This window comes from Trachymyrmex septentrionalis, unplaced genomic scaffold (genome assembly GCF_001594115.1).
Source record: "Trachymyrmex septentrionalis isolate Tsep2-gDNA-1 unplaced genomic scaffold, Tsep1.0 scaffold79, whole genome shotgun sequence".
NCBI classification, from domain to species: Eukaryota; Metazoa; Arthropoda; class Insecta; order Hymenoptera; family Formicidae; genus Trachymyrmex; species Trachymyrmex septentrionalis.
In genome coordinates, this window is record NW_017305977.1 from 1,244,926 (window position 1) to 1,261,419 (window position 16,494).

A 16,494-nucleotide genomic window follows, 5' to 3' on the forward strand; every position below is an offset into this window, starting at 1 on the left:
AATTAATGCCTTTATTGTGTCTTCATCAGCTTCAACTGGCCTTCCAGAACGTGGTGCATCTTCAACATCAAAATTGCCGGATCGAAATTTTGCAAACCAGTTTTGGCACTGGCGTTCTGTCAATACATCTTCTCCATACATATCGGATAATTTTTTTCTTGCTCGAACAGCATTTTTACCTTTTCGATAGTAAAAAAGTAAAATATGCCGAAAGTGCTGCTTTTCACTTTCCATATTTGATAGGGCACCAACCAAAAACTACTGCGTAGAATCAATCGAACTTTTTTCACAAGCAAGCCTTGCTATATCAGCTGTCAAAATATATAATGATTATGCGGCTTAAGTGTGAAGTTGGCTGTGAAAAAATACAATTAAGTCCTCTGTTGGGAAAAAACGAAATTACTTTCCGAACAACCCAATATATTTGGATTAGTTGAGAGCGATTTTGCTATCTAATTCATCTTTTTACAAAAAGAATTTGGAACTTGTTGTCGAGATTCTATTAAATAATACCCTGTGAAGTTACCCTCTGAAAATGATTTTAATCATATCAATAGAATTAAAAACTTGGCAGTCAACAGATCTACAATGGCAATTGAGAATAATAATTCAAATACTGAAAATAAAGAGGAGAAAATTTAAAGAATATTAAAGAATATTGTTATATTTCCTTATGTTAGATCGATTACGAACAAGATCTCTAATGTAATTAATAAATCAAAAACTATGATAGGGTATAGATGTCTTAACAAATTGGATGGTTTCATAAAGACACAAAAAAATAAAAATCAACACCAAGAAAATAATAATGTAATTTATAAAATCAATTGCAATGATTGTGACGTTTCTTATGTTGGACAAACGAAGAGACAGCTTCGAGCTAGAGTAAAATAACTTCGTAGTAATATAAGATTAGATCAATCCAAACATTCAGTAATCACGAAACACATTATTGGTTCACAGCTTTGATTGGGATAATGTCGAAATTTTAGATCATGAGACAAATTTCCGAAAAAGAACCATCTCGAAAATTAACCATCTCGAAAATTATTCATTATTGTGAAAGAAAAAACATAAATTTAATGAAGGATACTAAGTTGTTGGATAGATCTTATTTTAACATACTTGATGACATATGCGAACTAAAATTGTAACGTTTTTTAACACACTTGTTTATGTCATGACTTATTGATATATATTTTCTGACCTATAATATCAGTCCATTCCAGAACGTTTGACAATCAATAGCTGTTTTATCATACATGATGACACAGTTTTTGATTTCGATTCAACAGATTATTCTATATCAATTAACGTAAGTGTGATTAACTTCTCATCATTATTAAATTAATTATATTATTAAATTAATTATTTAATTATAAATTTACATTTAATTATACAGAATATAATAGAATGGTCGTTGAAGAAATCCTCGATCGGACTGTTGTATTTTTTATTAAATTATTGACTGAACTGGATTCTCGATAACAACTGAAGAATCAGTAAAACACACTTTCACAATTTGGACTTCCAAACTTCTAACTGGATATCTATTTCGAATTTTAATATCCTAACGCAGAAATGAGTATATAAAATTAGAGTGACAATTTTGTTATGTATTGCATGTAATTTTGTTTGACTTTGTAAGTCGAAACGATTGATGAATTTTGTAACACTGCATATGTAATTAAAAAACGAATTTTATTTTTTGAGTTAATTGTTTTTTAATTGCTTAAAAAAAGTCTTAACACATTAATTATACCTATTCCTCCGATATCCCTAAATTTTTCGTCTAAGTCCGCAATGTTCAAATTAAAAAGAAGTGGACTCATCACAAACCTCTGTCTCATATTCTTTCTCGTTATAAAACTTTCGGTATTTCCTAACTTTGTTCTTACTGTTACTTCCATTCCGTCATAGGTTCTCTCAATTCTTCTAATCAAACTCTCGGTTATTCCTTCCTTCCTCAAACAGTTCTCATAACTTGTGTTCCAATAAGCTCTGTTACCTTATCAAAGACAGTCTTCAAATTCGCACATATCATTAATACCTTCCCGGTTTCTCCTTCCTTGCTTCTTCTCCTCTATATGATGTGCAGCAGCACAAAGATATTATCAATCGTCGACCTTCCTTTTCTGAAACCTGATTGAGTTTCCGGAATTCTTTTCTCCTTTCTCTCTTTCTAGTTTATTTTTCATCAGCACTTCCGCATCATACAATTTTTACGCTGTGCTTAGCAGTGATATTCCTCTATAATTCGTTACTTTTTCTTGATCTCCACTTTTGTATATAAAGGTACTACTATGCTTTTTTCCAATCTTCTGGAATTCTAATAGGAGTATAAATAAGTTTTCGCCGTTTTTTATCAAAAATTGGGCATTTATTGTGAAAGAACGGTACCTAATGTTTTATTCGAAGTATTGTCCATCGCTAGCCACTACTTTTTCCTATCTTTCTGGCAGCATACGGATATCGCGTCGGAAAAACTCTTTATCTTTTGAAGCTATCCACGAATCGACCCAATTTTTGGTATCTTCATATGATGTGAAGTGTTGCTCAGACAGGCCATGCGCCATCGATCGAAACAGGTAGTAATCAGAAGGAGCAATATCTGGTGAATACGGCGGGTGGGGTAAAACTTCCCAATTGAGTATTTCTAAGTAGGTTTTGACCGGCGCCGCAACATGTGGACGAACATTATCATGCAGAAGAATAACTTTGTCGTGTCTGGAGTAGTAGTGGGCGCGTTTTTCCTTGAGTGCTCGGCTCAATCTCATCAATTGTGTTCGGTAGAGAGCCCCAGTAATGGTTTCGTTCGGTTTGAGCAACTCATAATAAACGACACCTAGCTGATCCCACCAAATACACAACATGAGCTTTTTCCCATGAATGTTCGGCTTGGCTGTCGATGTTGAAGCATGGCCAGGTGGTCCCCATGATTTCTTCTTCTTTGGGTTATCGTAGTGGATCCATTTTTCATCACCAGTGACTACACGGTGCAAAAAAACCCTTTCGTTTATGCCTGGCAAGCAGCATTTCACATGTGAAAAATCGGGGTTCAACGTTTCTCGGCTTCAGTTCATATGGAACCCAATTTCCTTGCTTTTGAATCATTCCCAACGATTTTAAGCGATGTGAAATTGCTGGTTGAGTCACTTCTAATGTAAGTGCAAGTGCTTCTTGCGTTTGGCACGAATCTTCATCCAATAATGCTTCCAATTCCGCGTCTTCGTACACTTTCGGCCTTCCGCTACGTTCTTTGTCTTCGACGTCAAATTCACCGTTCTTAAACTTTTGAAACCACTCACGGCAACTTCTCTCACTTAAGGCAGCCTCACCATATGCTTCTACAAGCAATCGATGCGCCTCAGCTGCAGATTTCTTCAAATTAAAGAAGTAAATCAAAAGCTCCCGCAAATGATGCTTATTCGGCTCAAAACTCGACATTTTCGCACGAAAAAAGATATAAGATGCAAAATCGCTAATATTTCAAGGTTATGTTCTTGCCAGATGTCCAACCTTACGATATGACGTTTTACAGGTGACAATTTTGAACTATAACATATTGGTAGCGCCATTGTTTGTCAAACGGCGGAAACTTATTTATACTCCCAATATCTTTTCTCCATATCAATTTCATCAAAAATACTCATAATAATCCTTTCCGCGCATATTTCCATGCTTCTATCGATATCCCGTCTATGCCAGCCGCTTTCTTAAGTTTCATTTTTCTTGATGCCTTCCTTATTTCTTCTTCTTTCAGCTGTTCATCTTCCAGTTCTGTGCTTCTATCCAATCAGAGTGTCCCCGGGAAAAATCTAGAATCCTCAGGGAATTTTTTTATCCTTGAAAATCCTGGAATTCTCATGGAATTTTGTTGAAATTATCAAGGAAATTTTTCGAATTCTATTTTTAAATTCTATTTTGTTTGACAAAATCATTTGTTTGATCATTTTTTGATAAATAATTGACACGTTCGACTAGATCCTAATGCCAAATAGCAGCCGATCAGTCGTTTGCTAACAACATGTGATGGGATAATACAGGTCTACAATAGAAGTCGTATTGAGTCGCAGTTGAGTTTAAGGAGAATAATCGACTATAATGGTCAATTTTTTACGATTTCAGACGTTACGATCACTACTTCTATTGTAGACCTCGCATGTTGATTCTACAATAAATCGATAGTCAGTAGTCTTAAGTCCTACCGGTGAATCAGTGAAGTTAGCTAACTTGTATGACTAAAAGTGCTTTTCATGCTGCAACGCTCATTTTTAACGACAAAATATTATAGGTCACGTAATCAAAACTAATGCTTGATATTTGATAATTTTTATCATATTATTTGTTTTGACGCTAAAAATGAGAGTCGAACGTCAGCATGGAAAGGCATTTTAAGTAAGATTACCGATTTTCTTAAGACTAGCTAAATTCGAATCTTAGTAAATGCTCAGAAGAAAGTAGATGCACTTAACGAATAAATTCAAGTTTTTAATAAAATAAATTTTAATATTTGTGATGTCTAAATGTTATTTATTTATCAATATTATTTATGTCTTGTTTTTTTTAATATAAGAATTATATTTTTTATCATATTGTAAACAAGTTATGTTTATACATACAAGGTGTCCCATTTAAAATAATGTATTAAAATTTCTCAAAAACTATGGTAGATGTGGAAAAATGTTTCAAACAAAAGTTGTATGGTTCAGACGGGGACATAAGAAGGTCCATTGATTTTACCTTGGGTGGCGTCGCCAAGGTCAGGTCAAGATCACATCATTTTTTTTTTTAATGGAACACTGGTGGCAGAATCTAATATCTGATGTCATGAGCTTTTCATTATAATAAAGTTATTTTTCATTACGTACTTTTCGAGTTACAAGGCTTGAAAGTTACAGTATCGCCTGCATTAGCATTACGCAAGGCGTCCGACCGATGATTAAAACCTCTTGAATGCTGTTTCAGGATTCAAATCAGGATCATGTCCTAGATAACATTTGTCAAGATCAAAGGCCATTGGAGATTGTATTTTTTATTTTCATTTTAACATAAAAATTAATTTTTAGTGCAAAAATGAAAATAAGAGGAATAATCCAATGGCCTTGATCTTCAAAAATGTTATCCAGAATATGATCCTGAAGAATATTCAAGAGCTTTTTTTTTCTTTGCTTTTTCTCCAGTAATTCCCTAAATTTCTTTCTTTCCTTTCTACTTTTTTTTTCTTCATCTCCAATACAATTTCTTGACTTCCCTCTTCCCTTTAGTACTGTTTTTATCGCACCAGTCCTTGTACCCTAGCTCTTTTCTCTTCCTTTTTACCCTTTTTATCATTGCATCATATATAATTCGCTTAATTTCCTCCCAACTTTCTACTATACTTTTCACTTTCAGTATCCCTTTTTCTTTTCACTTCTCTCCCTCTGTTGCGTTTTTGTATCTTTTAATTGCCTCCTCATCTCAGACTATTATTTCTTCCTCCCATAGCCGTTCAGCCTCTGTAATCGAATCCTCTTCTTCCCCACTTTGTGATCTTCAGGCACAAAGGTAAGTTGTCTGAATCCACTCTTACATCAACTTTAAAATCTATAATCCTGTTATTTACATCTTCATTAACCATTACATAATTAATTACTCCTCACTCCTATATATGTATACTTACTCTCCCAGTCACCTGGCAGGGAACGGCATACTTGCATACAATTCAATTGTACACACCATATCGGTGTGTGTTTCTTGTAATTTTTAACTGCTTTACCAATGAGATTATATCATTTTAAAAATTAACCAATTAGCAATGTGAGCAATTGATATACACCCCACCTATCGTACTTCTGTTTACAATGTATAAATCTTTATCTCTTACCCACAAAGCTTCTACCTCTATATTTCCTATAGTTTTATCCTTGCTACATCTCTCCACATCCTCCCCCTCCATTTCCATTCCTCCCAGCTCCCTTATTATATTAAAATCTCCACCTATGATTAAATTTTCTTCTTCCCCTTCCTTCATAAATCCTTCCAACTTTTCCTCTAAATTCTCCCCCTTATTCTTTATAAACAGAGATAACCTTTATTTTTTCATTATTTATTAAATTTGTACTTATTATATACCTTCCATCTTCTCTTGTATTAGTTTATCCTCTTGAAACCCTCAACCGTTTCTTCATTATTACAATATAAAACTATCACTTCTCCCTAGATAAAGTCAAAACTTCTCACCTTCAAAAATCCATATCATTATTCCATATCTCTATACATATAATTCCAAAATAACATAGCCCCTTCCCTTTCTCTTTTTTTCTTATTATCCTTTCTATTCTCCCTCTTTCACCTATACCTATTTTCCTTTATTTTCTCGTTCCTCCTTTTCTTTCTCACTCTACATTTCCCCTTCCTCTTTCTTTTGCTTGCTTCCTCTGATGCCTTTCCTGCCTCTTCTCCCTCCCTCATTTTTCCCGATCCTCTTCGATCCTCTTTCTTACTGCTTCTCCTTCTTTTCAGCCGAAATTTTTCTGCTCTCCATTTCTAGCGTTATTATTCACCTCAATCTCTACTCTGTCTTTATTTCTCTCCACCTCTTTTTCTATCTCTGCCCATCCCTTCCACACCCCTTCAACTATCAATCTTCCTAATCCTACTTTTTACCTTTCCCTCTTTGCTTCTTTACTCATCTATTCATTTTTTTCTAAATTTTTCTTTCTTCCCAGCTCAAATAATTTTCTATAAATATTTTCCCCCCCTTTTAATTTATGCTTATTTTTCATCATTTTCTTTTTTTCTCTTTACTCTCTATCTTGATTACATACACCACTCTCTCTAATCGCTACTATATTGCAATCCATCTCTAACTTCTCCTTTATCCACTTTTTTATTTCTCTTCCTCTCCATCCCTCTTCCCTACTTTCCTTTATCTATATTTGTCCCTTTAATAACAAAATTTATTCTCCTTTCCTCCCTTTTATTGTTTGTCGCCCAATTAGATGAGAATATGAATATATTGATTTTATCCTTGTGCTTAAAAGTGATATTAAAATTATCTCGATGACATAATTTATAATTTCATCTTTTATCTAGACAAGTTTTAAATAATCTTTATCTTATCTAAGATACATTTACGTATATCTTATCTTTATCTAAATAATTTCGAGTTATATTCAAGCGAAACATTGCTAATTTTCCAGTTTTTTAAAAGTGAAAAAATTACCGGCTGTGAAAGTATTATAATAAAATATGCAACAATTATTTTATATAACTTAAAATGTATGTTTATAGAAAATGAGTATGTTTATGAAATAGAAAATCTATGTTTTAAGATAAATTGATATGTGTTGATATTTCCAAATACATCTTCTTTCTTAAGTTAGATCTGCTGCAGTTTAGAAATAAATACTAGATTTTTTTTTTCTAGAATCAGTGGCTCCATTTGGAAAACAGACTGGCAAAATTAGAAAAGGACTTTGATAAACATCACAAAGTTATGAACGCTTTGCAGGAGCAAGCAGCAAAAATAAAAAATAATTTTGTACCTATTATACAACCAAGTCATTTTAATCACTCTAGTACTAAGAATTCACGTTTAGAAAAAAGTTTCACATGTAATTTTAATATTCAGAAAGTCCCCAAGGTTGATATACAGATGTTAGAATTGTATAAGCAATTAGAGTTTGATAATCCAGATGGTGGAGTTTGGAAACAAGGTTGGAACATCATGTACGATGAAAAACAATGGCATCCTAATAGAAAATTAAAAGTTTTTGTCGTACCTCATTCGCACAACGATCCCGGATGGTTAAATACTTTTGAAAAATATTATATGTTCCAAACAAGGAGCATATTGAACAATATGGTGATCAAACTGGGCGAGGACAGGAGACGCAAATTTATTTGGGCAGAAATATCTTTCTTTAAACTTTGGTGGGACGATCAGTCCAAAGAAATAAAAGACGAAGTACGTCGTCTAATTCACGACGGACAATTGGAAATTGTGTCTGGAGGATGGGTGATGCCAGATGAATCTGTGTCTCATTGGATCGCTCAATTGACGCAATTAACTGAGGGTCATCAGTGGCTAAAATATAATCTGGATTATATACCAAATTCAGGATGGGCCATTGATCCTTTTGGTCTTTCTCCCACTATGCCGTATCTCTTGAAGAATTCAGGCTTGGAGAATCTTTTGATACAAAGGGTTCATTATTCAGTAAAAAAGAGACTCGCCAAGGATAAAAATCTCGAATTTCGTTGGAGACAATTGTGGGACGATGATGGCTCTACAGAATTTTTAACGCATGTTATGCCATTTTATAGCTACGATGTTCCTCATACGTGCGGCCCGGATCCAAAAGTATGTTGCCAATTTGATTTTTACAGAATGCAGAACTTTGGTCTCAGCTGCCCGTGGAAAATTCCGCCGAAAACCATTACCAGAGCAAATGTAGCAGAGAGAGCGTTGCTTTTACTGGATCAATATCGCAAGAAAGCGCAACTTTTCAAGACCAATGTAGTACTTGCGCCTTTAGGCGATGACTTCAGATATACACATCTTACCGAGTGGGAAGCTCAATATGACAATTATCAAAAACTTTTCAATTATATGAATGAAAATCAACATTTGAATGTTCAAATACAATTTGGAACATTGAGTGATTATTTTGAAGCGATCAGAGAAAAACACAATTTTAATGAATTTCCTACGTTATCTGGCGATTTCTTTACATATTCCGATAGAGATGATCATTATTGGAGTGGTTACTATACCTCTAGGCATGTACAAAAGTTTCTTTAGACCAAAATCTTTCCATTGCATTTAAATAAATTATCTAATAAAATTCTTAAATCTGTATAGACCTTTTCATAAAAGATTGGATCGTGTATTGTTGGGTTCCTTAAGAGGATCAGAAGCATTAGCTGCTATAGCTTGGGCTAGAAGCAATGATCAATTAGTAGAAGGAAGCCTTGCGTCTCGTTTAAGCAAAGCCAGGATGTGGCACTCTCTGTTTCAACATCACGACGGAGTTACCGGAACTGCCAGAGATAATGTTGTGATAGATTATGCCCAGAAAATGATAATGGCGTTGAATAACTCGGCACATGTACTGCAACAATCTATAGCACATTTATTGAAAACTCCTCAAATATCACCTATAGATGTAGAAGCTGTGTATTTCTCATTGGATGAAACTAGGTACTAAAATATTTAATAACGAATAATAAAATCAATATTTTGTGTATGAAGTCATATAATGAATTTACATACGAAATATTGAGTGCATTCAGTACTGAGCTCAGTGAGCTTTTGCATCTAATTGGCATATTCCGTTAAAACTAAAAATATAGATACATGCATAGTACTGAATGCATCCATTGATTTTATGCATTCATATAGTGAATTCATATACATTTTATACCAATATAAAGTATATATATATAATTATTTTTTTCGAAGGTCGCAACACACGAGTGTGGGTGAGAAGTATGTTCTCAATCTTGGAGAGGATAAGCCGTCGAGAAAAGTTATCCTATACAATTCTCTCCCAAGACAGAGAACGAAAGTGCAAACTTTGATTGTATCAACGCCATTCGTTAGAGTTACAGATCGAAGAGGACAGACTGTTAAATGCCAAGTGTCTCCTGTTTGGATTGGTCCAGCTGCATTGTCCACGGCTAGATATGAATTGTCATTTTTAGTCACTGTACCAGGATTTGGTATTACTACATATATAGTTCACACATTACATAAAGCGTCATATACGAAGTAAGCACAATGATTATGTAAAAACATTGATCATACACAATATCATATGCTATATATTACAGTAGTACAAAGCTTTATTAGCTATTAAATATATTTTTTTAATCATTTTATAAAATATTGCATGAGCCTTACATACTACTAAAAAATAAAATTATTACAGACTTTTTTCTTTTTCAAACAGGGAAGTATATCTGGCTAATGTCACTATTTTTAACACTGACATAAGTTTTCCATCGATACCTGGTTTCAGTCATTTGACAATTATGTCACATTCGCAAGAATTTTCAATTTCTCAACGGCCGAATTTATCCGCTTCTTTCGGGAAATCTGGTTTGTTGAAGGCTTTACGAGTCGGCAATACCATGTTTCCCGTGCATTTAGATTTCGTAAAATATGGTACTAGAAGTTCCGGTAAAGATAGAAGTGGCGCTTACTTATTCCTGCCTGACAAATCGGAACCAGATGTGGTGTTTATGGATGGCAGGGCAATTATTCATTTAGTAACTGGACCAATTTTATCGAAAGTGTTTATAGAATTACCGTACGTACGGCATACTTGTACACTGTTTAATTCCCCTGGTAGTGATGGGCTCGGATTATATATATTAAATGAAGTCGACATAACGGAGACACAAAACTATGAACTTGCAATGCGTTTCAACACAGACATTGCATCCGGCAACCAATTTTTCACAGATTTAAATGGACTTAATGTAAGCATATTGATGTAATGAATTAAAAATTGTATTTTAGTCCTTAAACAAGATTTACATTTATTGAGATATAATTGTGATGTATACTTTATCCGATTAATTTTAGATAATCCGACGGCAAAGATTTTCTAAGCTTCCCACACAAGGGAATTATTATCCGATGGCAGCAAGCGCATATATAGAAGATAAAAGAGTTAGATTAACAGTTGCTACAGCGCAACCATTAGGAGTAGCTTCTATGGCGTCTGGTCAACTTGAGGTAAGTTAGTAACTTTGTCTTCAGAAAATGTACATCTTACAATTAGTGCAAACAAGTAAAATGAAAAATTAAGCTATACTAAAAACTTACACAACATTATTTACGTAATAGTAATTTTCTTGAATGAAAAATATATTCATTAAAAATTTAGTAAAATTAAATATGCAGTGTCCTAGCGTTTTTCACTGGCAAAGCTAGTGTCCACTCAATGCACTTTAAAGCCGTTGTACACAAATCGACGTAAAAATGTACGTTTAATAAAAATATAAAAACGAATTAAACCGCGAAATCCTCAATATATTTTATTGTGGTATTTGATAAAATATACATTGGATATTTTATTAATTGAGATCTCACTTTTACATTCAGATTAGGTTAGTATACAACAGCTTTAATGTGCGCACCTCTGTAAGTGAGAGTTCTGTCAGTGAAAAACGCTATAATTTTTGTTACACCTTAATTTTAAAAACATATGCATCATGTACATATATACATAAGTAAGTACTTATACAGGGTATACAAAAAGTCTCAGATCCCTTAAATACTTGAAAAACAAGCATTTCTGAGAAAAATATTTCATACAAAAGTCATAGGGTTTTAAATGATCTATTAAAATCTTATCATTTAACCTTGGCTGGCACCATCAAGGTTAAATCGAATTTTTTAAAATAAAATATCCTTTTTTTTTCTAACATTTGGAATCAAGAGCTTTTCAAAACACTATAATAAAACCTCTTTTTAATTAGTACTTTTCGAGTTATAAGATTTGAAAGTTACAATATTGTAAAAAATAAGCGACAACATAAGAAAAATATCAGGGCGCTTTGGGCTCCCAGATTCTAACTGAAACCGGATCTCCTCCATATTAGTAGACTTCCGTCCTGAGCCGCATAGCCCTGACGTTGTCTATTTTGTGTCTAGTTCCTCCAAATTTTTTACAATATAATTTGACATTAGCATTACTTAAGGTGTATTGCGTGCAGATTGTTTGAATATCTATCATGGAACATATCGGAATCAATTCCGATGTTAATGCATTACGATTCCGGAATCAATTCCGATCGGAATTATTCAAATATTCCCTAGATTTCTATTGTGTTTCCCAAGGAAACCAAATAATTCCAATCGAAATTCATTCCGACTTTGTTCCTTGATAGGTGCCCTGATCGGATTTAGTTATGGTAAAATTAATAAAGTGAAACGCGCGCACACGCACGCACGCACACACATACACACACACACACACACACACACACACCCATTGCGGATAAACAATATCGGAAGTAGCCAATCAAATGAAAGGCGATAGCAAAACTGGAAATAACCAATCAAATATTCCCCAATATGTACTTTCCTGCGTATAATGGTGCTGGTTATACTAGAACAGTCAATCAAATGTTATCCAAATTCATTTTCTTACTCCACGAAAGTGTATATTTCACCTTATTAATTCTATCATAGATTTAGGATCTTTTTCGCCAACCTCGATTAAGTTAACCGACAGTTATATGGGACTTATTTAGATTAAACCCAGTTTCACAACTCATAGTTAACTTTAAACCGAGGTTTAATTTATTTTAAGTAATAATGAGCTGTGAAACAGGGTCTAAATGAGCCCCATATAACCATCGATTAGCTTAACCGAGGTTAATGAAAGAGACAATGAAGTTGAACCTCAGTTTTGAGTTAATCGTTAGTTGTGGAATTGGGCCTCAGTCATGTTTATGTGTTCGCGCGTATCTATCTCCTCTTCCCTCCTCTTCTTTCCTTTCTCTCGCATAGTTATCTTTCATTATTAAAAATATTTATTTAAAATATTAATACTAACTGAATAGGAGCGTATATCCCTTTCAGTGATGCAAGAGGTGAGGTCTTACGCACAAGTAACAACTCTCTCTTTTTAATTAATCTTTTAGAAATAAAGGCAGTGATATATCTAAAGACTGTCATTCATATGAGTATTTATCATTCTCTTAATCCCAATGTCTTTGAACAGAAAGTTTAACTAAGATACTATGAGTATCTACATCTGTTATTTTTCCGTTATAGTCCTTTTCTCACTTTCTTGCTCCTTTCTCTCTCTCTCTCTCTCTCTTTCTTGCACTCTGGCTCTAAACTTTGAAGAGAGAACAAAGACTGGGAAAAGGACTAAAATTGGCGGATGCAAACCTATATTATAGTGCTCTACTTTAACGAGCCGGAAGCACAGGTTACCGATATCCTTTCGAGCTAAAATTTTACAGAAATTTTGGTGGGTAGAATCATCTAAGGAGTAAGGTGAAAAGAAAAATCGAGAAATAAGGACCACTCTAATATGTATGCCAATAGTTTTTAAATCAATAGCGATTAAAGTTCCCTAATCACAGAGCTGACATATCACGCACTTAGGCATGATGATATGACAATGGTGATGATGTATCATGAAGGGCCCTCTCGGCATCTTCAAGATCATACAAATATACAATGATATTTTTATTAAATAATTATTCTTGCTTTTATATAGGATCTATTTATATATTATACGTACGCATAATTAATATCGGAACATACCATAAAATGTCAATTCAATAGTGAGATATTACGACGTATATCAAAATAAATTTATAATCATATTTGTTTGTGTGATAAACATTTTTGTATAACATAATATGAAAATAAAATTATTAAAAAAGCTAAAAAGAAGTTACCGATAAACAAAATGTTGACAATAAATTATTTTATATTTAATGTATTTAGAAACATTAAAATTCAAACGAAACTAGATTTAACATTATAATGTCTCCTTCGCAAAAATTATTATAGAATATTAAATGAACATAAACTGTAAGAAAAGTCAATCAAATATGATTACATCAACAATGTTAAAATGTTTCCCATCGCATTACGTTCTTCAACACGAGATAGTCCATTGGTCATTTTCATGATATTTTTCGATCTACGTGAACGCAATAATTATGAACGTAATAATAATTTTTTTTTATAGATTATGCAAGATAGAAGATTACTTCAGGATGACAATCGAGGATTAGGACAAGGTGTAATGGACAATCTGTTAACAAATCATATATTTACATTAATTCTGGAAAAAAAGGAAACGAATTGCCCCTTTGCAATACCAAAAAATCATCCAGCAGGATTATTATCTTTAAGCGGTCACTTAGCTTCGGAAGAGTTACTGCATCCAATTATAGTGTTGCATCCTCATAATTCTCTACCATTCGATCTGCATGCTTATTTCTCACCACTTCGTTACAATCTTCCAGTAGATTTAAGTATTGTCAGTCTTCGAGCGTTTCCCATTCCTGAAGGTGCTGGCAAAGGTATCGGTATGGTATTGCACCAATCAGCTTTGGATGCTTGTTTTAACAATTCTTTCTTGCGACACTTCAATGTTTCGGAATCAGGAGAAGTAGATTTGACGAAACTATTCAACGATATGGAAGATTGGACCATAAGTAAAGCGCCTCTTACGTTTCATAATGTCGGACCATCTCTGAAATCGCCCATTGTAAACTTATGTCCGCATCAAATATTGCCGATCTTATTTCACAAGACGCAGTCTTAATCAGGGAGAAGATATAATACATAACGTAATGTGTTACTTTCCATTTATCCACATAAATTTTGTTTACTCAAGATTATATAGTCTAAATCCGAGACCGGTGGATACGAATTGTCCAATTTGTATCTAAAACAGTGTACAAAATTATAGTCATTTTGATTAAAGGTCTTGCTTAGTACAGTGGGCATATTATAACAAATGTACAATTCAAATATAAATTAAATTGCAACAAGAAATTCGATATATATTTAAGAAATTAAGATATTCATAAATATATGTGTATTATGTATACATATAATTACATAGTCTAGTTTGCCTCGTACACGCATATATTGTATCAACAATTCATTGTATATTAACAATTGAAAACAAAAAACATATAGTTCTTAATAATGTAACAATAGTTCTTTGTAATTGTGATATTAATTAATTGAATTAATATTTATTACCATACACGTTTAAAAAGTGATTTTTTCATGTATCATTTATTTTATTATTTTGATAATTATTAGTTTTATAGCAATTTTTATGACTTTACCAATTAAGCTGTGTGTGTATGTAAGACGATGTGTACATAAGACGGTATTGATAATGTTTGAGAATAGATGATACATCTAATGAAGCATTAAAAAATACAATTCATATTGTGTAATGTAACGTTTTACTGTTACAAATTCGAATAGTACATCTATTTAATTTATCATTCTTTATTTGATATTTTAATTTTGTACAATGTGAAATGTAAATTCTATATATTTTATGCACGTGTATTCAATTGAAAAATGCTTTTGTAGAATGTTCACGAATGACTATTGTAAATGAGTGAACACGAGTGATAACGTATTTTCACTGTATATTTCCTCGTTGAATTGAAATGATTTGAGTTGTCTATCGAGCAGAAAAAATCATATTAAATACAAAGTAAAGATCTGAATCGTTAAATTTAATAGCATTTTGGTTGCCATTCGTATTTGAGTGACGCGTTAAATTCACAAGTTTCATTATTTATTTGTGAATAGTTTTATTTACTTGATTAAGAATACTAACAATAAGTATTTAAAATACTTATAAGTTACCTATAAGTATTATTTATAAAGAAACAATACAAGTTGTATTGAGTTGTATTTTTGTATAAAAAATACAAGGTATTAAAATAATACATTATGAAATCAGCTTGATAGCCAAAATGCAAATTGAGTAATGATACAAACCAATACAGAACTATCTCATCAAAAGTAAATATCAAAAGTAAATCACATACAGTGTAAAAAAGATTTGGGTTATACAACAATTATATATACATATACATTGGTCTACAAAATTAACGCATAATTAAAGTTATATAAACATTTAGCATAACCTCAAATAAACATAATTATGCAACAAATGATTGTATTTAAAAGTTTTTTTTACAAAAGTAGAGTCTTTACTTGAAGAAACATTAGTCGTGATTCGAATCTTCATATATTCCAGCACCTTTTAAAAAGTAAGTACATGTTTCATCAATTGTACATACTTTGACATATTGTACGGAACAGAATAAATTTTTCTCACAAGTATCATGGCATCACATTGTAAATTTTTTACTTTTTCTTACAAATTAAAAAAAAAGAAAAGTTTGTATAATTTTTTTCGCGGAGTTATAGTATGTCGAAGTTACTTATGCATTTTTGTTTACAGTTTACCGCCAACATTATCCGACGTATACCATGGAAAGATTACTGGTCAAATTTTGATGACTCTGATTCAATTTTTTTTCATACGAATAATGATTTGTACATACTAAATTTCATTAAAACATTAGAGCATTGTTACGATTTTGTCGTTTGTTTTCCAAATGAACAATATATTATAATACAGTGATTACAATACTGTGAAGTATTATACGTACTGAAGTAACTTCATAGTACAATACTCGTTTATTTCAGTATGAAATTATTTAAGATAGTGACACACAATGACTAAAGACCTCTTTTACAAATTTCTGATTAAATTAATTGACGCATCAACTCGCAGGAGCGCCAACAACAGTTTAATGTATCAGAACGTCTCCTCTCTCTTCCTCTTCGGGGACAAACTGTGTTTAGTTCTCACATTAATCGTAGTAGTTGAGTTAATTATCGATTAGTATTAATCGGAGTTGATGAAAGAGGACCTAAAGGGTCACTTTAACAAACTTAATCGGCCGATTATATATATATAT

The 16,494-nt window shown here is 32.6% G+C and overlaps 2 protein-coding genes across 4 annotated transcripts in view; one reads left to right on the forward strand and one right to left on the reverse strand.

The window, feature by feature from the left end:
* Positions 1 to 14,306, forward strand: part of LOC108754321 (alpha-mannosidase 2) — a 27,396-nt gene extending 13,090 nt beyond the window's left edge. Inside the window, exons 2-7 of the mRNA XM_018496544.1 lie at positions 7,412 to 8,766; positions 8,849 to 9,187; positions 9,449 to 9,757; positions 9,939 to 10,470; positions 10,577 to 10,729; positions 13,713 to 14,306. Coding sequence (XP_018352046.1) covers positions 7,412 to 8,766; positions 8,849 to 9,187; positions 9,449 to 9,757; positions 9,939 to 10,470; positions 10,577 to 10,729; positions 13,713 to 14,294 — 3,270 coding nt within the window. The 3' untranslated portion in view covers positions 14,295 to 14,306. The remainder of the gene's footprint in view (positions 1 to 7,411; positions 8,767 to 8,848; positions 9,188 to 9,448; positions 9,758 to 9,938; positions 10,471 to 10,576; positions 10,730 to 13,712) is intronic.
* Positions 14,307 to 14,316: 10 nt separating this feature from the next.
* LOC108754323 (N-alpha-acetyltransferase 40) overlaps positions 14,317 to 16,494 on the reverse strand; it is an 11,856-nt gene continuing 9,678 nt past the window's right edge. For 2 of the 3 annotated variants that reach the window (XM_018496547.1, XM_018496546.1), the window contains exon 4: positions 14,317 to 14,417. In XM_018496547.1, the coding sequence (XP_018352049.1) occupies positions 14,339 to 14,417 (79 nt within the window). In that variant the 3' untranslated portion in view covers positions 14,317 to 14,338. Of the gene's footprint in view, positions 14,418 to 15,681; positions 15,768 to 16,494 lie in introns of those variants that run through there. The other variant, XM_018496548.1, reaches the window with a different exon arrangement.